Here is a 26,078-nt window from a genome sequence, read left to right as displayed (position 1 = left end):
TTAAGTCCCTAAAATTTTCCAAGGATAATACCTTTCAGAATATAGTTAACATTTTCAATAAGTTAACAAGGGGCAGCTGTAATACCCTTTCTCCTTGTTCTGTCTTGGAGGCAGCCTTCTAGCTAAAACTCAAATGCAATCCTCACTGCCCATTTTTCTTGGTGTCTTCACTATCCCACTGAAAACGAGACTCCCTGTCACACAACCCTGGGTCTAAGTCCTTTGTGGGATTGTAGTGGCACCACTTAACTGTTCTGCAACCCTGAGAGCACTTGATGTACTTCCAACATCTTAGTTTACTAGTCAAATAATACTGGGCAAGTCAAGGCTCAAAGATTTTATACTTTTACCTGTAAAACTGGCCTAGTAATCTGTGACCTACCTATGGGTTAAATTAGATTAGTGTAAGAAAGTGCCCTGTAGGGAAAGGTACTTGTTAACGAAAAATATTTCCGTAATCATTATTTATATAAATTTTAAGTTTGACAATTGTGTCAATTGTTGTTCATTTGTATGTTTTGGAGAATGAAAGGTAAATCTCAAAGGTAAATTTCCTTGTGCAAAATGCTGTCTGTGTACTGTAATAGTTGCCGTAGTAGCATGGATTTATCACTTACGTTTTTCCTTATTAGAACATTCCTTTCTGCAGTCAATAAACATGGATGTGATTGCAGACACCTCCGTACTTTTGGGAAAATTTCTATATTACTTTTTGGAATCTTTGGTTTACAAGATAATTCCCAAGAAGAAAAAGAATGTTGCTGGAGAGATTGTACTTATAATGGGAGCTGGATGTGGACTTGGGAGGCAATTGGCTATACATTTTGCCAGGTTTGGAGCCATTTTAGTTCTATGGGATGTTAATCAAGAAGGCAATATGGAAACGTGCAGACTGGCCAAAGAAAAGTGTGGTAAGAAGGTGTTTCCCTATGCATGTGACTGTAGCAACAGACAAGAGGTCTACAGAGTTGCTGATCAGGTAAGCTGACTGGTGTTCCCTGCTTCTGTTCCCAAAGAAAATATTGCATCTTGTATGCACTTTTACAGACAGAAGTTTGTCATAAATTTCCCTCAAGCTCTCTATGTGTTTCCTGCTTGACTCTGCATGTCAGAAATCAGACTATGTAACCTCCAAAAGGGAGAACAGTGTAAACAAGGCAAGTGGGAATCTGAGAAGCCTGAGCCCAGCGCTGCCCAGCTATGTTTCCGGGGAACTCATTCACCGGCAGGAGGTGGTGGAAAAGGGGCCTCCTCCTGGCTTTGCAGCTCATTGGTTGTGCAATGTTTAACAAGTTACTGGCCCTCTCTAGGCCCCTGTTTCTTCATCTGTAAAACAAAAGGATTGAACCAAATGATCTTTAAGATCATATCCAGCTTTAACTTAACTTTCTATGTTTTGTGATTCTTTTTTTTTTTTTTTTTTTGAGACATAATCTTGCTCTGTTGCCCAGGCTGGAGTGCAGTGGCGCCCATCTCAGCTCACTGCAACCTCCATCTCCCGGGTTCATGCAATTCTCCTGCCTCAGTAGCTGGGATTACAGGCCCACACCACCATGCCCAGCTAATTTTTATATATTGTTTTTAGTAGAGATGGGTTTTCACCATGTTGGCCAGGCTGGTCTTGAACTCCTGAGCTCAAGTGATCCACCCACCTTGGCCTCCCAAAGTGCTGGGATGACAGGCGTGCAACAGCACACCGGGCCAGTGGTTTGTGATTCTAATGCATCATATCCATTATCATCATGTACTGAGGCTATATATGAAATATACAGTAAAAACAAAAATAAAAATAAATATAAATATGCATTTAGCATATTTTAGATCAAATTTCCTCTTAGACTTAGCCTGTTGATATTTGTTCTAACTCCACATTAAATATTGACAAATACTCTAAATTGCAGCTACCATCTGTTACGTAGCTAGCAGGTACCCTAACAGCAATGGGTCAGCTTTTGAGTAGCGTTTCAGCCATGTTACCTCGAGCATGGTGTGGTGAGGCCAGACGCAGATGGAGAGAAAGAAACAGAATCGAGCATTTCCATTTTGTTTTGCTTACAGTCCCCGGGGGCGAACACAGCACAGCCTGCAGGACCATGAAGGGGAGCACTGGGGTCACTCATGAAGCAGGGAGGTCGGGCCAGTGGTGGGGTCTTTATGTGTTTTCCTCAGGAAGGAATGGGCAAGGCAGGGTAAGCATGTTCAGGACTGGTTAATTTGAATAACTTCAGGGGGCTCTAGGGCATGGAGGCTGCCCCTGGTTGTCTGGCACCTGGCCCTTGTGTAACTGGGGTGGGCATAGAGCAGCCCAGAGTGTGAGGACTCAATAAGTGAAGTGTTTGGATATGGGGACTTAACTGGCTGCTCAGGAAGGGGAACTGATCAGCCTCTAGCCATGGCCTCAAATTGGTCAAGACAGCACTAGAAAAAAACCAAAAGCCCACTATATTACAAATAGTTACTATTCTAAGCACATTACACACATCACAACTCATTTAATCAACACAATATCACCTTCTTAGGTATACATAATTATCATCATCCCCACTTACAAATGAGAAAACTGAGGAACGGAATGAATATGTAATTTGCCCAAGATTATAAAACTAATGATTAGCCAAGATTCCAACCCAGGCAGGTTGAAGCCAAAGTCTGTTCTCTTATCCATTATGCTATGGCCCAAAGGGGTGCAAACACTTTGATAACAGAATCTCCAAGGGATTTTCCATCCCTTTGACAATCAATCTAAGCTCTATATATGGAATTCACTTATTGATCCATTCAAAAAATATTGATTGAGTCCTACTTTGTGACACTTAACTTTCTGAAGCACACTCTTCACCCTTGACCTTCATTTTCTATTGTCTTCTTCTTTATTTGGTGGTCCCATAGGATTTGTTCTTTATAATTCATCATGAGCTAATGCAAGTATTGTATTGTAGATCCTTAGGCATATTTTAGTACAAAGCAAGTGGAATCAAAGTTAGTCCTCATTTGTAAAAGGGAAAGACACATGGCTGGAAAAGTTAGTAGATGAATATATTCGGGATGAGCTTGGGAAGTAGTCTAACAGAGCTCCAGTCCCGGTACCACTAACTAGTCAGATCAGGACCCTGGAAAAAGTGTTTTCTTCCAAAGTATTATCCCATATAATCTTCACAATGAAGTAGGTACTATCATTTTCTCCATTTTACTAGTGATGGAGCAGAGTCAGAGAGAGTTTAAGGAACTTACCCAGGCCACAGAGCAGACAAGTGAGGGATCCCATCACCTAGGTCAGACCCCATGCTGCATCCCCAAAGGGACATCAACAGTATGTGCATAATCAAAAGACCCCTTCATAATCCTCTTTCTTTGATCAAAAGTATTGTAATCTCCTGCCTTCTTCCGCCACTGCCAACCCCTAACAAATCTTTCCTTCTTGGTCAACATTTTCTTGTTACTTAGTAGAAACCAGACTAAAACTTTAACCTAAAATTATCTTTTCACACTAAAATGTTCTTTTCCGCACTCCTATGAATAGAATTTTTCTCAGCCAACTACTTTATGTGCGTTTTTTGTATTATTTCAATTATGTAGCAACTTCCAAGAAACCTAAATACTAGGGTTGTACTTCAAGACTTTCAACAAACCACAGGCTTTACCAGATTCCTTGAAATTTGTGGAAAGGTGAATAGCAATAACAGCATTCTAAAGGTGCATAGTAATTAACTTCCCAAAATTAGATTGAGGTAACAATCTCATCTCCAACATAGAAAACCAATATATTAATAAATTGCTTTTGTTAAAATAAGTAGATTCACAATTTATTTTCAAATGTCCAGGTCCAATCAATGATTAATATTTATTTGTATGTGTGTGAGTGTGTGTGCGCATGTGCACACACATGAGACTGGCTTGTTACAGCAATAATCATTTTGACTAGAAAGCATAGTAAATTTGGGGGGAAACAGCTTTTTTGTGTGTATTTAAATTGGGTGTGAATCACTGTTGCTCTTCTCAAAAGCTATGGGTCTTTTGGCAAGATGTTAATTTCTCAGAGCCTGTTTCTTCATCTGTATACTAGGATGATGATGCCTCCCTAGACTGCCTCTTGGAGTTACAGTGAAAATTAAATCCCATGATCTAGATAAAATTTCTCTTGTCCCTGTTGTCCCTAAGGCTCAAGGCTTCTTAAACTGCATGACAGCAGCCACTGGGCTTTTCTTAAGTGTTCAGGAATGTATTAAGCTGAAGATTCTACCTCTTTCTTGGGTCCCTGTTACCACCTCATTGGTCTTGAGCACTTGCTCACACTGATTGCTTCACCAAGCCAATGGGATGCCCTTCTTTAAAAGTTAGTCTCCTGTGGATGTTTGCCTCTGCCCTGCCTCTCTCCCTAGCAGAGGAGTCTAATTCCTCAGCCCAGCATCAGCTCAGCAGTATTAAGTATTCCTTTCCTAGCTCATTCCAATCTACTACATCAGCAGCAATATTTACCTTATTCTCCAAATCGTGTTATCTGGCAGGCTCAACTAGCAGTGCATGGACCAGGAATTAGAAAACAAAGTCAGGACAGGTAGTGCTCCTTGTTTAGAAACAAAGAAACAGATAGTTGTATCAGCTGAGAGATCCAGTTCAGGGGAGGAAAGTCTTAATTGCTGTTTAAATATACTTCATGGTCTGCCATTGGGTCAGCTTTCTCAATGTCACCTACAAAGTCATAATAATGTGAGTCAAAATGGTGAAGAGAGGAAACCAGTCCCTCAGGTGTTTCCTGGAGCATACTCTTCTCCGATCAGTGCTTGTGGTATATTGGGGTTTGTGCCGGCAGATGAGGCGGGCAATTTAGGAGGGAAGGGTGAAGGAAAATGAGGACTTAGGAGGCACAATAGTGGCACAGCTGAGGAACTCAAGGCAACATCAGTCACAGACAGTAATTCGATTCTACGGGGTCCATTGGATAGAAGAGCACAGAAACATGGAAGTCCATCGGCAGCGGATCAAAGGCATCCATGTTTAGGATGTGTTCATGCCGAAAACTCATCCGGCTTGAGGGGATGAGATATGTCTTGCCTTCCTCCTCAAAGAGAAATAGGGGAGATGACGCCCACAGAAGTAGGCGTCAGACACCTGCTGATGTGCTGCGGGAAAACCTGAAGGCCATCTGAAGGGAGCCGTCCTGAGACATGTAGGGAGGCAGTGTCACTCAGACTCCACTGCCATTAGTGACCCGGGAACGGGCAGTCAGGTAACAGAAATGGGAGGTGAGGAAAATATGCTGCAGGTCGTCTCCACACAAAAAATCCAGAATCTGGCTAAATCTGTTTTTTTTTTTTAAGATACTTTGTCATACAGTTACTTTAAAGCTGAAGAATTTCTACATGCAAGATAAAAATATCTAGCTTCGACAGGGCGCGGTTGCTCACGCCTGTAATCCCACCACTTTAGGAGGCTGAGGCGGGCGGATCACAAGGTCAGGAGACAGACACCATCCTGGCTAACACGGTGAAACTCCGTCTCTACTAAAAGTACAAAAAAATTAGCTGGGCGTGGTGGCGGGCGCCTGTAGTTCCAGCTACTCGGGAGGCTGAGGCAGGAGAATGGTGTGAGCCCAGGAGGCGGAGCTTGCAGTGAGCCGAGATTGCGCCACTGCACTCCAGCCTGGGCGACAGAGTGAGACTCTGTCTCAAAAAAAAAAAAAAAAAATCTAGCTTCAGAGAAACTACATGAAGAAAATGAGAAAAAAAAAAAATCGCAACTTGAGAAAATAAATGTCAAAATGCAATGCCTCAATTGAACCAATGCTTGCCTCCCTCTGACCAGGTCAGGAAAGAAGTTGGTGACGTGACCATCCTCATTAACAATGCTGGCTTAGTCACGGGAAAGCCCTTCCTCGGTATTCCAGATCACATGGTGGAAAAATCCTTTCTTGTATATGCCATCTCTCATTTCTGGGTAAACCTCTTTCTTTATCATTTTATTTTGTTGGTGAGTACGAAAATTCCATGCAGTCCTATAAACACTTGTTCATGCATTTCTTTATAAACATACCATTTGGGGATTTTCCATTGAAAGATGTGGGGTCTCAATCCTTGCAGGGTTTATCTGCTGTGCTTTTCCTGGTCTTGTTTTCTTCCAAATTATCAGAGAAATTTCTTTCCCTCTACCCTCTGCAGTTTGTTCCCAAGACTTATTAGGCTGTCAGAAATCTTCCCACCTAAATACAAACTGAGAGTGACAGCAATTATACAAGAGGGATTTAATTTGGCCATGAGTGCAAAAGGAACTTGTGCAGTGACGGGGCTATTTTTAGAGTGGTGGTTTATGGGCATGCAGAACTGGGCATTCTAATAGAGGAATTAAGTGGGGGATGAATCACAATCACCACCATTTATTGAGTACTTGCAACCATGATGCCATTTTCACTCTCATTTTACAAATAAGGAAACTGAGGCCCAAAGTATTTAAATGAATTCCCCAAGGTCAGGCAACTGGTAAATGGTGGCCCATGCTTACAGAAGGAACAAGTATAGAGGAGGGAAAAATTACAGAAAAAGAATGAGTGAATTCATGACTCAGGAGTGTCTTTCCTGAAGCCTGGAGTGGTTTACACAATGCTGCCCAGTAGAGCTGTCTTTGATGGGGGAAATGGCCTTCATCTGTGCTTCCCGATATGAAAGCCTCTAGTCATCTGTGACTACTGAGCACTGGAAGTGTGATTAATGGGATTGAGCACTAAACTTTTAACTTTATATCATATAATCTATTGAAATGCATAATTTATTTATTTATTTATTGAGACAGAGTCTCACTCTGTCACCCAGGCTGGAGTGCAGTGGCACAATCTCATCTCACTGCAACTTCTATCTCCTGGGTTCAAGCGATTCTCCTGCCTCAGCCTCCTGAGTAGCTGGGACTACAGGCACCCGCCACCATGCCCAGCTAATTTTTGTATTTTTAGGAGAGATGGGGGTTTCACCATGTTGGCCAGGCTGGTCTCGAACTCCTGACCTCAGGTGATCCACCTGCCTTGGCCTCCCTAAGTGCTGGGATTACAGCTGTGAGCCACCGCACCCAACCTTAAATGCATATTTAAACAGCCACATATGCCTAGAGGCTACCTCCTTGGTCAGTGCAACTCTAGAAAGTGGGTAGAGGCTAAAGGAAAGAAGAGTTACCAGAGATGTTTCCACTAAGAGTGTTCATACTTGATGCTGCCAGGGAATGAACAGGGATCAGCGGCAAATGGGGCCTGTGGGGGGAACAGGTGCTGAAACCAGGGCATTGGGAGACATGGGGAAGTAGGGACAGGTATAGCCCTAGTTCTCTGTGTCTCCAAAAATAGGACCTTGGAATGGGCTTCCTTTACATGTCTCCTGATTCCTCCCTCTTTCCACTGTACACTTTTATACCACTCCCCATGGAACTCAGAACTATTTCCTTGGTCTTCTTCCTTGGTCACTGGGAAGATAATGGGAACCCCCACTAACCTATTTTAACCAATATTCCTTGAGCACTTACCACAGTGCTTGCCGTATAATACGTTTTCCAGAAACATTTGTGAAAACCATTGATTTCCTTCCCTGTACCACCCTACCCCAAACATTTCCTTCAGTAAGGGGAAATGTCATCTTGTTAAATGGAGCTAGGGTGCATCCATTACAATCACATCACAAATCTATAAATCATCCTGATTCCTCCCCTTCCCTCAACACCAGCAACCTTGGCTGTCCCTGCACAACATGCCCTAGTGCATGTCTCTCCTTTCTGCTGCCAGCCCCTGGATCAAGCCATCCTCATCTCTCACCAACAGCTCCTCAGGGCCTTCCACCCTCAACACTGGTGACTTCCAACCCATCTTTTTTTTTTTTTTTTTTTTTTTTTGAGACGGAGTCTTGCTCTATCACCTAGGCTGGAGTGCAGTGGAGGGATCTTGGCTCACTGCAAGCTCCATCTCCCAGGTTCAGGTGGTTCTCCTGCCTCAGCCTCCTGAGTAGCTGGGAGTACAGGCACCCGCCACCACGCCCGGCTAATATTTTCTGTATGTTTAGTAGAGACAGGGTTTCACCGTATTAGCCAGGATGGTCTCGACCTCCTGACCTCGTGATCTGCCCGCCTCGGCCTCCCAAAGTGGGATTACAGGTGTGAGCCACCACGCCCAGCCCAACCCATCTTTATATGGGAGTAAGGTGACCTTTTCAACAGATTCATCAATAATCATCTCACTCCACAGCTCAAAAATATTGAGACTTCCAAATGCACTTAGAGTAATATATAATTGCCTGTCATGGCCTCCCTTGTCTGTCCCTCACCTCTCATTCTCTCTACTTTCTGCTAACTTTTTTTTTTTTTTTTTTTTTTGAGATGGATTCTCGTTCTGTCACCCAGGCTGGAGTGCAGTAGTGCGATCTCGGCTCACTGCAAGCTCCGCCTCCCGGGTTCACGCCATTCTCCTGCCTCAACCTGCCGAGTAGCTGGGACTACAGGCACGCACCACCACGCCCAGCTAATTTTTTGTATTTTCAGTAGAGACGGGGTTTCACCTTGTTGGCCAGGATGGTCTCTATCTCTTGACCTTGTGATCCGCCCGCCTCGGCCTCCAAAAGTGCTGGGATTACAGGCATGAGTCACCACGGCCGGCTACTTTCTGCTAATTTTCTACATGCCAAGGATCCTGATTAAACTCCAGAGAACATCAAGCTCTTTCCCATCTGAGGGTTTTTGCACAAGCTGTTCTCTCTCCAACAGGAATATTCTTTCTCCTCACTCACATAGTAGCTCCTTCTCATTCTTTAGGCTTCATGTAGCCTCTGAACTGGTATCTTTATGTTGTGTATGTGCTCTGTTGTTTGCCTTGAATCAGCTCCATAGGTAGTGTGGTAAGAGCTATTAATAAACACACATAAGCCTTCTGGTTGTGTGTCAGCAAACCTAGAGACAGATGATACTGAGCAACCACTGAAACAAGGAAATCAACTTCCATCTGAAGATGATGGAAAGAATCTTGATTCATCTCAAGAATTAGAGAGATTTTTAAAATTTTGTTCTACTGCTCTTACTAGCTCATCTATTCCAAGGCTATGAGACCAAACCCAATAAATGTATCTCCACCGGGTGCTGCCTGCAGTACTGCTGGGGAGAAATTGTACTGCAGTTCTTCTAGTGAGAGATTTGTTTTTTTTTCTTGAGGTCTCCCAAACCTGCCAAGGCTCCTGGTCTACCAGGAAGTGACCTCCCTTAATACCTGTAAGGCTGGAAGGGGACTTGTGACCCATAAAGCAGGTATCAGTTCAATTTCCTGAGGAGGCAGCTGGTTCAATATATGAACAGCAACCATCATCCCTAAAGAATAGGCTTGTCATACATGATTAAATTAAACTTATTCTTAAACGGGGCACACCTGTGCTCTGGTTGCATTATCAAGCTATTCATTATATCCTGGAAAAAGAAGGCCTGGCTCTTACTGAACATGCATAGATAGGCACATCACCATGAAAGATGAAGGATCTCAGTAAGCCATTGTAATAGAATCTACCCACTGCCATCAGTAGGTCTGTGCACAAGGGCAATTAATAGCTTTCATATTATCTGTAAAATTAGTTTGATTGTATATGAATGTACAATGATTAGAATAAGTTAAATTTCATTCCACACATTTTTCTAAGCTTAACCTATTGTGAAAACATTTATCTGAATTTCAAGTACTAAAATTATTATCATCCTTACATTCCTTCAAATCTTCACTTAGTTTATAATCTAAATGAAGATCCCCATAAGATATTTTTCCCTGAATTAAGATAGCATTCAAAAAGTTTCATTCCACTTTGCATTAGCTTCCTGAAGAGAGAACTGGAAACACATCAAGAAGGAAAAAGGGCTTGCTCACATGCCCATCAGAAAACAGAACTTTGACCACATTAAATTTCCCTCACTGATGCTATGACCCAGACATATACCATTAATTCTGTTCTGCCTGATGCTGGTCAGGGCCTGCTTTCACATAGCCATCTACTCCCGGACTAAACAGGTTCTGTGGACCTGGCTCAGCTCCAGACATGACCTTGCAGGGGCCTCCTCACTGTGGCAACGTCAGCTCACACTGGGAAGCCCATTCCAATGAGTCCATCCTTGGCACGGTCCAGACCACACTGCGACTCTGAGTGTGTCCTTCTGGGCTGTCTTGACAAGGCACAGTTTCCGGTTTGTAGTATTAGAAGCTTCCAGGCAAGAACAGGAAGACTAGAAATTACCTACTGATGACAAAACTGAATGGCTCTAGTTAATTCATTTCAATAACCAAAAATACTAAATTAAGAAAATAAAAACTGGTATTGGGGTGTAAGACATAATTATTTTATAAGAATTTGGTTACTTATTATAGCAAGAGCACTGACAAATCCTCAGGGTCTTTCTAACTGTCCTGGCAAGTATGCAATCTCTGGTTAAATATATTTGTATTAATGAATTCATCCAAGAAAATGTTGAGTTTCTCTTTTGGAGTTGACAATTTTTTGCCACATTTTCTCAGGGCAGGTCCTAAATAGGGTTCAGCTAATTAAGAAATGTGGAGCATACCCAATGTACCTCATTTTCTCTAGCCACCCTGCTGCTGCTAATTGCCGTGTCATGAAATCAGGCCAAGGGAACAGACCATGGGTGATTTGGTCACCTAAGAAGTACCAAAGGTGACTTTGAATGCAAAAACACCTCTATAGACTTATTTTTCTAAACAAAAACTGTGGAATAGCTGTAATTGGCTGCCTTAAGAGCCAGAGTGACAATAGTTTTGTTTTGATTTTTAAATACACCTAACAGCACATCACAGTATAATTATTAAAGGATTTTAGATCTTTCAGATGTGGCAAGTTTTGGTTATTTGATTTAACAAAAAGTTAATTAGGGCTCAAGTGCTCAGAGTAAGAATATTTTGACAAGATAAGAATGCATGCTCTCTGGGCAGACTACACAAAGGTCAAAAATAGCCTTCCAATACCTCTTGTTTACAACAGACTGGAATATTCCAAGAGATTTTAAGCTACCAGGTCCATCATCTTTATCATACTTAAGTTTCTTTTGTTCATTTGTTTTAATATGCTCTTATATGTGTATATGAGCTTAAACACACACAAAAAAAGTATCACTATGTAACTATATCACTTTTAGCTTTCAATGATCACTTTAAAATATAAACAACTTTATCATATTAAAAGTTAAGGTGTATACTACATTGAATTTACTATCTCAATTGAAGCTTTACAAAAAAAACAAGTCAAAATGGTGCTGAGTGACTCAATACATTTTCTCTATGAATTTAAATTTTTTTAATTGTATTGGTAACCAAAAATTTCTCATAAATTTATCCAAATTAATATTATCCTAAAATATTCAAGCCATTTAAGTTACACTACAGAGCAATACAATCACTGGTGATATTAAAAGGTGGTCAAAGGGATGACATTGAAAAATTATAAAAGGCAATGCAAGTGCAGTAACTAAGTGAAAGCAACTTGCAACACTAAAGTTCAAAAACATCAATCTTTTTTTGATAGTAAAGTCATCATTCATTATAGTTCAATTTAACTGTATGCATATTTGTATTCTTTGTAACCAGAAATGTTTTGTGGAAACAGAGATAATCTGTCTGACCCATAAACCAGTATTGAAAAATTTAGAAAGTTTATTAATTTGACTTTTCCATGAAAAAAAAAAGTCTTACATAAATGCAATAAAATGAAATCAGGCAAATCTGATGTTTGTTTTCATTACATCCCACATGTGATAAAATCAGGAAATCCTGTTTAACAGAATATAGCTGTTTAGCAAACAAATCTGATTTGTTCACAGATTTACTTTGATTAGGAATAATGTGCAAACCTAGATCCATATGTAATTTTCTATTAATTTCTCAGGCACTAAAAATATTTTACAAAAGGTAAAATACATTTTTGGCAACTAATTGCTGATTCAACACAATTATATTCTTTTTTCTTTCCTTTAATAATAGATATACATCTAGCGAGCACTAGGTATGGGTCCCTATGAGCAATTCATCTTCTAGAATGTCCTAAAAAAGTGCTCCACTGGTACATAGGGCTGCAAATTCAAACAGACCCTTGTCATTACCTATTCCTTTTCCCTCTAGGAGGGAGAACTTTTCTCAACTGAACACACGAGAAGCTAGCCGCAAATTCAGCCATAGCCAAAAGTAAATACACATACAGAAACGTTGCAGAAAAAAAAAAGTTGATAGAGAAAAGCAAACAAAACTGAATTCCTAGGCTGGGTACGTTGGCTCACGCTTGTAATCCCAGCACTTTGGGAGGCCAAGGCAGGTGGATCACTTGAGCCCAAGAGTTCGAGACCAGCCTCACCAACATGGCAAAACCCCATCTCTGTAAAAAATACAAAAATAAGCCAGGCATGGTGGTGCGTGCCTGTAATCCCAGCTACTAGGGAGGCTGAGTCACGAGAATGGCTTGAACCTGGGAGGCAGAGGTTGCAGTGAGCTGAGATCACACCACTGCACTCCAGCCTAGGTGACAGAGAGAGACTCTGTCTCAAAAATCGAAACTCCTAGAAGTGGCTACATCCCTGTGAACAGGTAACTTCCCACCGTCATCATTGTTTTTTTTAATTTCACCAGTGTTCAGCTGTATGACAAACTATTGTAGGTCAATGCTTTCTCTCCCTTACTCTGGGGAGTTTCACTGTCCCCAGCCATGGGATTTCTTACCAAGGTAGCACTGACACTCACCTTCAACTCCATTTCTCAGCTTCATTTTCTTGAAAGTTTCATAAACTTTTAGATATCAATAGTGGTGCCACTGCTGGGCCTCCATACCTAGGCTTCCTGTCCTTAAACCTAACTGGGTCTACCAGACAGTCACTGAGATGTTCTCTGGGCATCTGGCCAGATCTTTCACACTTTTGTGCTGAAAGACAATAACCAGCTCTTGTCATTTCTAACTAGTCTACAGTCATGACTGATGCAACAAGAATTTAATTTTTGAAAGACAAAGATGTTACAACTATAAGACACAGATGTATAAATTGCCACCACGTTTGGACAGGAAATGTCAAAAGAGGCCAATTGTTCACATCTAAGCAGAAACTTGCCAATTAGTTCATCAGCTCTGGGACAAGGTTACTGAGATAAAGAATATCTCAAAAACAAATGTGTCATGCTTTGATCCAGTGTCTGCTTTCTGTTCTACTGGCCCCTTGTAGGTGAGCACATCTTGGCACTCTCCAAAACTATAAATACCAAATTCTGACAATGTTAACATTGCAAATCTCACAGAAATAGATCATGAGCATTGTCAAGGTTAGGTTGAAATCATTTATAAGAGAACCAGTAGAATAACACAGCCAACAAGATAATGATATTAGAAACTTGGATTTACATAGTGAATGAGAAAAGGAGTGCTAAAATAAGAATAGATCTAAGATATGGTAGTGCTTTACTTACCTGGGTGTGTTTAGCTTGCACTGAAATTCACTTTTCCTTAAACAATTCCTCCCATTCTGCCAACCATCAGGGCAAGGGCAAATCTTGTTTAGGGTAAAGCCAGGAAGGTAAATGCAATTAAATTTTAATATAAATTGCTAAAAACTACATGGAAAAGTTCAGCATACCAGAAAAACTAGGTTTTAAGATTTTTAGCCAACCACAAATATAAAATGTTCATTTGATTCAATTAGTATAGTTTACCTCAAAAGAAAAAGAAATCGAATAATATAGATTAATAGATAATAACCTCTAATCTCATTGAAAACAATGATTATATGGTACCTACTTTTCTACACCACAGAATTTAACACATTATGGTGTTAAATAAATATTTGTTAAATTAGTAAATTCATCAAATACTTATGAAGCAAATGTAATAAATAAATGAAATATTGACAAAATGCATTTATACCTTCCAGACTTGTAAGGCCTTCCTTCCTGCCATGACTAAAGCTAACCATGGTCATCTGGTTTGTATTTCAAGTATAGCAGGAGTGGTTGGTATTAATGGACTATCAGATGAGTACTTTGTTTCACCATGTGTCACAGAACTCAGAAATTAGGACTCTTCCAAGATATATACAAGCTGTTCCTGCACCAAGGGGAAATCTCTGGAATATTGAACTCTATTTATAATTCCAGCATTCTCTTCTATTTCCAGAAGGAGATATATTCTCTTCTAAAAAAAAAAAAAAAAAAAAAACAACAACAACAACCAGAATGTGCCTATTGGCTTTGGTCTTCTTGGGTTAGGAAACATTGATATGATTTCCATCTTTTGGCGTGTAGAGTGTGGATATGTAGGAGTGGAGTGTTTGGCCACATAAATTGACTCTGACAGGAATGCTTTGTCCCCAAGGACAAGCCAGAGAAAGGGGAAGGAGATTCAATTTTTAAAATAATTCCAAGAATTAACTTGTCAAGCTCTATTATTAATAGTTCCTCACTTTGTTTCAGATTATTCTGCAAGTAAATTTGCAGCCTTTGGCTTTGCTGAATCTCTCTTTTTTGAATTAACTATGATAAAGAAAACTGAAGTTAAAACCACCATCATGTGCCCACATTTCATCAACACTGGAATGTTTGAGGGCTGTACAAGCAAATAAGTTAACTCTTAAAGTAATCTTTGCTCTCATATCTTTGCTCTTATCTTCCACTATATGTCATCATCTGATCATTTTGAAGTTTTGAAATATGGAGAGTAAAACAAAAGAAACAATGTGAATGACTAATTTAGTAAAAGAAAATTTCAATATGTAAGACATTTATAAATTTATTCAATTTAAAGACAATAATACAGTTATGAGGTTTATGGTATAGTAAAAATTTAAACCTAAAATACTAATCAGTATATTAAAATATAAAAGAAATTAATACTGAGAATTTTGAAAATATTTGGTATTGTAGTATTGAGAAGATAATTTTTTCCTAAAGAGAATATAAAGGTATAAATAATCTCAGAAATAAAATATTTTGTAAAATTGATTAATATATGAGAGTAAGTAATGCAGAGCGACATTTTGGTATGAAGGTTAAATTTATCTAGAACAGTCCAAACTAGGATGCAAATACGATATGAGAGCTTTTACATAGGGAGCCAGTCAGTGAGTATATTGGAAAGTGTGAACTGGATATGAGGACGAGCGTAGTCATTACGATCATTAAAAAAGAGACTGACACAATCCGAATGACATGAATCAACTTTATCTGTGGGACATGGAGACAGCCAACAGAAAGCCTGGCTTAGAGGCAATGAAACTATTTAGAGTCTAGTGAAACTTTAAAATTAAATAGAAAGTTCCAAAACAAGTGATCAAGAGTTGACAGAATGTGTAGGGGAAAGCTCTCCCCAAAGAGACATGTATTAAGCTAGTCAAAATTAGCAAAGACAATCATTTAAAATTTAAATGTTAAAAGACACAAACAAAGCTATATATTGAAACCAGCAAAAGGAAAAAAAAAGTCTCATCATGCACAAAGGAACCCAAATGTGATTAATGGCTAATACCTCAACAGAAATAATGAAAGTCAAAAGGCAGTGGTATAACATATTCAAAGTACTGGGGGGGAAATTACCCACCAAGAATCTTATACCCAGCCAAAGTCTCTTTCAAAAATGAAAGCAAAAGGAAGGCAAACTGAAACAGACAATTTGTGGCTTAGCATACCACCTCACAAGAAATATTAATGGAAATTCTTCAGGATGAAAACAAGTGACTCCTCAGAGTAATCTGAATCCACATGAAATAAAGTGACAGTAAAGGTGACAAAGTAGGTAATTTTTAAAAGACAGTATAAGTGCCTATTTCTTTTCCTTTCTTCTCATCATTGATTATAAATACAATTGTATAAATAAAAGGTACATAATAGTTTTATTTGGCCTACCACATATAGAAATGTAATATTTTTGAAAATAACAGCACAAAGGATGTGAGTGGGGACAAAATTATACATATATATTTATTATTATTATTATTATTATACTTTAAGTTTTAGGGTACATGTGCACAATGTGCAGGTTAGTTACATATGTATACATGTGCCATGCTGGTGTGCTGCACCCATTAACTCGTCATTTAGCATTAGGTATATCTCCTAAAGCTATCCCTCCCCCTTCCCCCCACCCCACAACAGTCCCCAGAGTGTAATGTTCCCCTTCCTGTGTCCATGTGTTCTCATTGTTCAATTCCCACCTATGAGCGAGAATATGCGGTGTTTGGTTTTTTGTTCTTGTGATAGTTTACTGAGAATGATGATTTCCAGTTTCAGCCATGTCCCTACAAAGGACATGAACTCATCATTTTTTATGGCTGCATAGTATTCCATGGTGTATATGTGCCACATTTTCTTAATCCAGTCTATCATTGTTGGACATTTGGGTTGGTTCCAAGTCTTTTCTATTGTGAATAGTGCCGCAATAAACATACGTGTGCATGTGTCTTTATAGCAGCATGATTTATAATCCTTTGGGTATATACCCAGTAATGGGAGGGCTGGGTCCTTACACCTTATACAAAAATTAATTCAAGATGGATTAAAGACTTAAATGTTAGACCTAAAACCATAAAAACCCTAGAAGAAAACCTAGGCAATACCTTTCAGGACATAGGCATGGGCAAGGACTTCATGTCTAAAACACCAAAAGCAATGGCAACAAAAGCCAAAATTGACAAATGGGATCTAATTAAACTAAAGAGCTTCTTCACAGCAAAAGAAACTACCATCAGAGTGAACAGGCAACCTACAGAATGGGAGAAAATTTTTGCAACCTACTCATCTGACAAAGGGCTAATATCCAGAATCTACAATGAACTCAAACAAATTTACAAGAAAAAAACAAACAACCCCATCAAAAAGTGGGTGAAGGACATGAACAGACACTTCTCAAAAGAAGACATTTATGCAGCCACAAAACACATGAAAAAATGCTCACCATCACTGGCCATCAGAGAAATGCAAATCAAAACCACAATGAAATACCATCTCACACCAGTTAGAATGGCAATCATTAAAAAGTCAGGAAACAACACGTGCTGGAGAGGATGTGGAGAAATAGGAACACTTTTACACTGTTGGTGGGACTGTAAACTAGTTCAACCCTTGTGGAAGTCAGTGTGGCGATTCCTCAGGGATCTAGAACTAGACAAAATTATATTGAAGTAAGTAAACGACACCAGATAGTAACTCAAATCCACAGGAAGAGCTGAAGAGAACCAGAAATGAAGAAGAGTGGAAAACTAAGAAAAATCAATGAAACCAACAACAGTAATGATCAACAAAATTAACAAAACTTTAGTTAGACTGACCAAGAAAGAAAAAACAGAGAAGTCTCAAACTACTAAAATCAGGAATAAAAAAGAGTACCTCACTACTGGTAACACTGCAGAAAGGAAAAGGACCATAAGGAAATACTACGAAAAATTATGTGCCAAGAAACTAGATAACTTAGAAGAAATGGAATAATTTCTAGAGGGACACAAGCTAACAAAACTGACTTATGAAGGAAAAAACATCTGAATAGACAAAGTTATTAAATTAGTAATCTAAAAAAAATTCCCACAAGAAAAATCCCAGATCCAGAGGGCTTCATGGGAAATTCTATAAAACTTTTTAAGAATAGCTATCAAAATTTCAAAAATTTCCAAAAAGATAGAAGAGGACTGATCACTTCCCAACTCACTCTATGAGGGCAGGATGACCTTGATACTAAAACTACACAGAGACATCACAAGAAAATAAAACCAAAGATCAATAGCTGTTATGAACATAAACACAAAAATCCTCAATAAAATACCAGCAAACTGAATCCAGCAACCTATCACATTAATACATAATGATTAAAGAGGATTTATCCTGGGAATGTAAGATTGGGTTAATATTTAAAGAGAATTTAATACAGTACATCATTCAGTAGAATAAAGAACAAAAGCTGCATGATCATGTCAAAACACACAGAAAAAGCATTAGACAAAATCCAGCACACTTTCAAGATAAAAACACCAAGAAAGTAGAAATAAAAGGGAACTTCCACGACCTGATAAGTGGCATCTATGAAAAAGCCAGAGCTAACATCATGTTTAATGCTGAAAGATTGGATGCTTTCCCCACGAGATCAGAATAAGACAAGGCTACCCATATTCACCACTCTGATTCAACTACTGTTCAATAGAACATTTAGACAAAATATAAAATAAAAGATATTCAGATTGGAAAAAAGGAGCAAAATTATCTTTATCCTCAGATGACATGATCTTGTATATAGAAAATCTTGAAGAATACATATATGCACACACACACAATTACATCTACAAAATGAATTCAGCAAAGGATCAATATTCATAATCAATGTACTAAACTCATTTGTATTTCCATACATCTGAAATGAATAATCCAAAAATGAAATCAGTAAAACAAGTCCATTTAACACAGCATCAAAAATAATAAAATACTTAGGAAAAAATTTAACAAAAAAAGTACAAAACTTATCCTATGAAAATTACAAAACAACTTCAAAAGAGATTAAAGAAAACTTAAATAAAAATAAATCCCATGTTCATGGATTGGAAGACTTAATATTGTGAAGACACCAATACTCCCCAAATTGATCTACAGATTGAATGTAATTCCTATCAAAGTTCTAGCTGCTTTTTTTGCATGCCTCGACAAGTGGATTCTAAAATTTATGTGGAAATGCAAGGTACTCAGAAAGCCAAAGCCATCTTGAAAAAGAAGAAAATTGGATGGAATCACACTTCCCCATTTCAAAACTTACTATAAAACTATACTAATCAAGACAGTGTCAAACTTTCTTAAGGATAGACATATATAGATCAACAGAATAGAACTGAGAGTCCAGAAATAAGCTCTTACATTTTTGCTCAATTGCTTTTCAACAAGGGTGTCAAGACAATTCCAATAGTGCTGGGACAACTTGATAGCCATATGCAAAATAACGAAGTTGAACCTCAACCCCTACATCATATACAAAAATTAACTCAAAATAAATCCAAAAGCTAGCTGTAAGAGATAAAATCATAAAACTCTTAAAGAAAAATGATGTAAATTTCCATGACCTTGAATTAAGCACTGGTTTGTTAGCTATGACATCAAAATACAAGCAACAACAGAAGATAAATAAACTAGATTCATCAAAATTAAGTACTCTTTATGCTTCAAAGGACAACATCGGTAAAATAAAAATACAACTCAAAGAATGAGAAAAGATTTTTGCAAATCTTAGAGCTAATAAGGGACTTGTGTCCAGAATATATAAATAATTCCTAATGACTCAACAATTTTTAAAAGCCCAACTTTTAAGAATGGCAAAAGCTCTCAACAGATATTTCTTCAAATAAAGATGGCCAGGCGTGGTGGCTAATGCCTCTAATCCCACTTTGGGAAGCTAAAGTGGGTGGATCACCTGAGGTCAGGAGTTTGAGACTAGCCTGGCCAACATAGTGAAACCCCATCTCTACTAAAAATACAAAAATCAGCCAGGTGTGGTGTTGCACACCTATAATCCCAGCTACTCAGGAGGCTGGGGCATGAGAATCACTTGAACCCAGGAGGAGGAGGTTGCAATGAGCCGAGATTGTGCCACTGCACTCCAGCCTGGGCTACAGAGTGAGACTCCATTAAAAAAAAAAAAAAAAAAAGATATAAGCGGTCAGTGGTCAATGTGTACATTGATGATACTGATGATATTCACCATCATCAATCATCAGGGAAATGCAAATCAAAAGCACAATGAGAAAGTACTTCAAACACCCCGAGATGGCTAAACTCAGATAGATAATAACAAGTGTTGATGAGAATGTGGAGAAACTGGAATCCTCATACATTGCTGATGGAATTATAAAATGGTCCAGCCACATTGGAAAACAGTTTGACAGTTCTTCAAAAAGCCAAACAATAAGTTACCATATTTGAACTCCTAGCCATATACCTAAGAGAAATGAAAATGAAATTTTTTATACAAATGTTCATAGCAGCAATATCCAAATTGTGAAAACAACTCAAATGTTCATCAAGTGATGAATGAATGAATAAACAAAATGTGGTACATTGATACAACTAAATATTATTCAACCATAAAGAGCAATGAAATTTGATACATGCTACCACATGGATATACCTCGAAAACATTATTTTAAGCAAAAGAAGCCAGACACAAAAAGCCACACATTGTATGATTCCATTTATATGAAATAGCCAGAATAGGCACATCTACAAAAACAGAAAGTAGACTATTGATTGCCAGGGACTGAAGGAAAGGCCAAGGAGAAAATGACTGCTAATGTGTACGAAGTTTTTTGGGGGAGTGATGAAAATATTCTAGAATTAGATAGCGATGAACAATTTACTGAATATACTAAAAATCACCACATTTTATGTTTTAAGACAGTGAATTTTATGGTATATGAATTATTTCTCAATAAAGCTCTTATTTAAAAACAATGAATAACTCTTCACATTAATTTGGAAGGCATAATAAAAAAGACAGACAATAACAGTGTTGTAAGGATATGGACAAATTGGAACCCTCAAACACTGATGGTGGTACTGTAAATTGGTGCAACTGTTTTGGAAAATACTTTGATAGTTCCTCAAAATGTTAAACATAGAATTACCACATGGCCTAGCAATTCCACTCCTAGGTATATATCCAAGAGAAATGAAAACACATGTCCCCACAAAAAACTTGTACACAAATGTTTATGCAGTATTATTCATAACAGCTGAAAGGTAAAAACAATCTAAATATCCATCAACTGATGAATGGTTAACCAAAGTGTGTCACATCCGTGTGACAGAATATATGTGATGCAAGAATTCAACAAAAATTAACAAAAGCATTCTGTGAAAAGTAATTGATTATATGGTGTTTATAACAAAAAGTAATGTATATTTTATTAGTAGTAGTAAATCATGTACTATACATGTTTTATCTCAGTAACATTTATAATAAACTTACGTATATGTACATATGTAGTTATATCTAATGTAAGTATACTTATATACATTTTTAAGCTATTTACTTTGTTTCTAACATTATTATTAAAATAATATTAGTAAGAATTGTTAATATGTGACTAAGTCTTATTAAAAGCTCGAGTGTTAAGATCACAGAAAGAATATGACCAGCCAGGATAAGGGGGCATGGTAGCCAGAGAAGTCAGTGATGTTAAATGATAACTTGTATAAAATTGGTGTCCTTAGATAAACAAACGTAAAAAAAAAAGTCTCCAGAAGAAAGATTCACAATCCTAAAATGGTAGAGAATTAAACAATGATCTATAGATTCTATTTTAAAATAATCATTAGAGCCCTTTAGGCTATAGTTCTGGAAAACCTTTAGGAGAATAAAATATAAAGACTAATTGTCAACATTCAGTTGTGGAAAATTGATCAGATTCCCAAAATCAGCTGAGATAAACAGAATTTTTGAGGGAAGTGTGGTTTAACTAATTAAGCAGAATAATATAAAAGTATAAAATGTCAAAGTAATACCTTATGTGATATTTATTTATATTCTGATCCATTTCAACTATTGATTTCACAAACATCTATTTCTGCTTAATGTTGTAACAATGATCTACCTAAACTGATACATTATACATGTTCAAGAGTTTTTTTTTTTGTAAGATAATTTTTGCTATTTTGCTTTTTTTTTTTTTTTTTTTGAGATGGAGTCTCACTCTGTCACCCAGGCTGGAGTCAGTGAGGCAATCTCTGCTCACTGCAACCTCCACCTCCTGGGTTCAAGTGATTCTCCTGCCTCAGCCTCCCAAGTAGTTGGGATTAAAGGCATGGGCCACCACACCCGGCTAATTTTTGTATTTTTAGTAGAGATGGGGTTTCACCATGTTGGCCAGGCTGGTCTTGAACTCCTGACCTCAGGTGATCCATCCATCTCAGCCTCCCGAAGTGCTGGCATTAGCAATTGGGCTGTGCCTGGCTGCAATTTTGCTTCTTAATAGTATACAACTATGGGATGTTTGGGAGGGACAGAGAGGGAAGAAAGAAGCAAAAAATCTAAAAGCTAATCCCAGCACTTTGAGAGGCTGAGGTGGGCAGATCATGAGGTCAGGAGATCAAGACCACCCTGGCTAACATGGTGAAACCCCGTCTTTACTAAAAATACAAAAAAAATTAGCCGAGCGTGGTGGTGGGCACCTGTAGTCCCAGCTACTCAGGAGGCTGAGGCAGGAGAATGGCGTGAACCCGGGAGGCGGAGCTGGCAATGAGCCAAGATTGTGCCACTGCACTCCAGCGTGAGTGACAGAGCGAGACTCTGTATCAAAACAAACAAAAAAAATCTAAAAGCAATTACTTCCATATGTTTAGACCATCACACAGCAGAAAATCAACAAAAGCAGGAAGTTTATTCCAGGAAATTAAATATATTAGCACTAGTCCTATTACTGATCATAAGAGAAAACACAAGGCAATTCCTAAGATTTACATTTTGTTAGACGAGTTTTTGTTTGTTTGTTTTTGTTTTATTATTATTATTATTATTATTTAGATGGAGTCTCACCCTGTTGCCCAGGCTGGAGTGCAGGGGTGCGATCTCGGCTCACTGCAAACTCTGCCTCCAGGGTTCAAGCGATTCTCCTGCCTCAGCCTCCTGAATAGCTAGGATTACAGGCACCCACCACCACACCCGGTTAACTTTTGTATTTTTAGTAGAGATGGCATGTCTCCATGTTGGCCAGGCTGGTCTCAAACTCCTGACCTCAGGAGATCTGCCCACCTCATCCTCGCAAAGTGCTGGGATTACAGGCATGAGCCACTGCACCTGGCCTTTGTTTGACTGTTTAAAGCTGTATGTTATAGTTCCATATCTGAAATTTAATAATCAATGCCCTATGATGACAGCAAAAAGATACCAGTCTGATGATATCACTATTTGTTATTGTTATTCCGAGTATCAGTTTCTGTTACCAATTCTGGAGCAGGAGTATGTGGCCAAAAAAATTTTATATGCTATTTTAGAGGAACAAGTTTATGTAATGATACCCAAATTTGCATATATCAGATTGATTCTTAAACGATAAGTTAATAATGACGTCACTATCATTCTGGTTATTGTGAACAAATTGTCCAATCACTGCTACCTCTTTTGCATAGAAAGCAACTTTATATATTTACTTAACGGTAAGAAGAAGAACCTTAATAGTGCAAAAACAACTTCAGGACTATTGCTGTGCCTTGGTTGCTTCAGACACTGACTAAATTTAACAATTATTTACGTCTTGCAAAACACACATTTTTTGTTTCAACACAAACAACTAACAAATTATTTGGGGTTTTTTGTTTGTTTTTTATGATTTTGGTTTTGGTCAACTATTTAGTTTGGTTAGTGTAGAGCTCTACTTTGAAAACAAGGAAGAAAAAAACACAAGTATGTTGCCAGAAAAATATTAAGGGTATTTCACAAGTTCTTCATTTTATTTTGCGAAATAGCTCCAGCAACTTCATACAAGGCCCATGCTATGAATTCCAGGTATTTGTTAATGGATTCCACCCAGGTCCAGATTTAGCATTTATGGGGTGACTACTACATGCCAGGTACTGTGCTAATAGCTTTGTGTGAATTTTATCAATTTAGGAAATCTGAGGCTTAAAGACAGTAATTTTTGCAGGGTTAAACAACTAATAATATGTGCTGCAACAACGTTTCAAACTGAAGTTTCCAATTTGATTACAGAGCTTAAGGTCTTACCGTCAAGAAATACTCCTCCTCTGCTGTAAGTAGTAGCAGAGTAGAAAGCACAAGCAGAGATTCACTATCACAAAATTATGTTACTGATAAAGTACTTTCTTTACTATTTATATCTATTCAACATATTTCCTATTCATCCTTAGCTGCCCTGATTGCTTAGCTAGGTCAAAGTCCCACATTGTACATTCCATCACACCTGACCCTGGTTTTTGGCACACTCATCTCACCCGTGGTTACTTGCTACCTTGCATGATCCCTAAGAACAGAAAATATTGTCTGAATTGTTTCCTGTTCCTTGCCCCAGCCTAGGACAATACCTAATGTGTAATTAGCATGCCATCAATATTTGCCACATCGAGTTGAATTGAGCATAACTGAGCTGAAGATACAGCCTCTATCCTCAAGGAACTAAAACAATGGTTCTTCATCTTGGGTGCACATTGTAATCACCCAGGGAACATTTAAAACTACAGATTCCTGGCCCCTACCCTCTAGAGATTCTGCTTTAACTGCTCCAGTTTTTTTTCTAGTTTTGCTACCTTTTGTTAGTCTAGTAAATAAGGATATACGTAGTCTTTCCACAAAACTCAGGGGGTGTGATACAGGGATAAATTGCAGCCTGAACATTGGGGCTTTTCAAAGCTCCGGTGATTCCGAGGTGTAGCCAGGGTCGAGAGCCATTGGTGTTGAGGATGGTGATGGCACTTGGGGGTGACACAGCACTTTTCTCTTCAGCCCTCCCATTAAGTCACATTTTGAACTTTGTATAATTTGCACTTACTCTTTGCAAAGTAGTTTATTTGACTCCTCTTAAAGGATCATAATTTTTTTCTCTGCTTTTCTTCTAGAATAATATCTCCAAAAATGTTGATTGCCTTTGGTGAGTACCTTGGAATGGACACTTGCATGGCTTCTTTCAAAGGGAGAAAGAAAGCAAATGAACTTCAGACTGAAACTGAAGGGAAACACCAGTAGCTCAAGCCTCAAACATGAGAATCAAAAAGTGTTATAAGGATAAACTATTCGCAATTCCTCCTAATGCTTAAAGGATTGCAGTCTACCAAGGATTACTGAAGCTTTCAAAAGTGTCAGTTGTGTTTCCTGGACATAGTATACACACCAATTATTTTTCTAAGCATTCAAATTATCTATCAAGTTTTTCTTATCTTTTTTAGCATTATAAATCAGGACATTACAGTCTTTTCAATGGACTTTGAACATAATATGTTTATAAAAACATATTAATGCAAGTTGACCTTAATTTAATTTTAAAATAGATAACATAATACCTTTGGAAGAGAGATAATTATAAATAATGATCTTATAAGTCAGTTTTTTTATTTTGATAATTTTTCAACATCAGCTTTAAAGATACATATTAGTTTCATAATTAAGAAAAATAATGTTTGCCTCACAAAGTAAAGGCATATTTGTGTTGCCTGTTCATTCCTAATAGAATTAGATGTTCATTTCAAGGCCCTTAGTGGGATTGAACCTGAATATTTGATAAAATATATTTGTAACTTATCATTTCCTTTGTATCTGAATATGTCAAACTTTTAGCTCTTTTACTCCACTAAAAAAAAGTACAAATTAGAATTATACACACTATTGGTTTGAAAATGAAACATTTTCATACTGAATTCTACAGAGTGTCATCATAACTGATGTATTTGAATACATGACATAACCTTTCTTTTAAAATCCTTTATCCTCATGAGAAATGGGCACAACATATGCCACCTATGTGGCAAACATTCCTAACAATCTCACCTCTGGGCTGGGAATAGTTCTTGAGCTGTAATCACTATAAAATAGTCTAGCTTTATCTCCACTGGGCTCCAGACCTACTGAGTAATGGTAACACCAAAAACTGAAATTTCAAGTAAATTAAAGTACATATTCAGTTAACCAAAAAGTGAGCATTCATTTTATCAGATCTATCCTAGTATTAGGGACATAATATTTCTGTGTTCATGCAAATCAAAAGCATAGTTTAACTTGAGATGAAAAAAAGTGAGAAAAAAATTTTAATACAGAAATAAAACATTCCAAACAAGCAATATTTGTAAGAAAATGAAACTTATCTTTTAACAGGTTTGTGAGTAAAACTTTTCTAAAATTTTGATATCTCTCTGCCTTCTTAAATTAAGTATTCAAAGCACAGTTTAACTTTTCTTTCATGCGCAGGAGCACTAACATATTTTTGCCTAGTTCAGTTGACACCCAGCAGTGGTTTTTGAAGGGCCATTTTCTTCTAAATAAACATTCACAACCCCTCACTCAGGTGTCAGAAGACCTGACATATCAGCTTTTGCTTCACTCAGCCAAGAATGTATCCTTCTACTTGTAAAGCTGAAT

General features: G+C 38.0%; 1 protein-coding gene across 1 annotated transcript; it reads left to right on the top strand.

Annotated features, from left to right (window-relative positions):
• Positions 1–658: 658 nt before the first annotated feature.
• Positions 659–24,692, top strand: LOC100450856 (short-chain dehydrogenase/reductase family 16C member 6-like). Its single transcript, XM_063726461.1, is given in 6 exon segments — positions 659–979; positions 5,803–5,934; positions 13,909–14,029; positions 14,447–14,595; positions 22,921–23,043; positions 24,564–24,692. Coding segments are annotated over 6 exon segments (975 nt in total).
• Positions 24,693–26,078: the final 1,386 nt, after the last annotated feature.

Source organism: Pongo abelii, chromosome 7 (assembly GCF_028885655.2).
Source record: "Pongo abelii isolate AG06213 chromosome 7, NHGRI_mPonAbe1-v2.0_pri, whole genome shotgun sequence".
NCBI classification, from domain to species: domain Eukaryota; kingdom Metazoa; phylum Chordata; class Mammalia; order Primates; family Hominidae; genus Pongo; species Pongo abelii.
The sequence above is the reverse complement of the archived record's forward strand: the minus strand, read 5'-3'. Positions and strand labels throughout refer to the sequence as shown.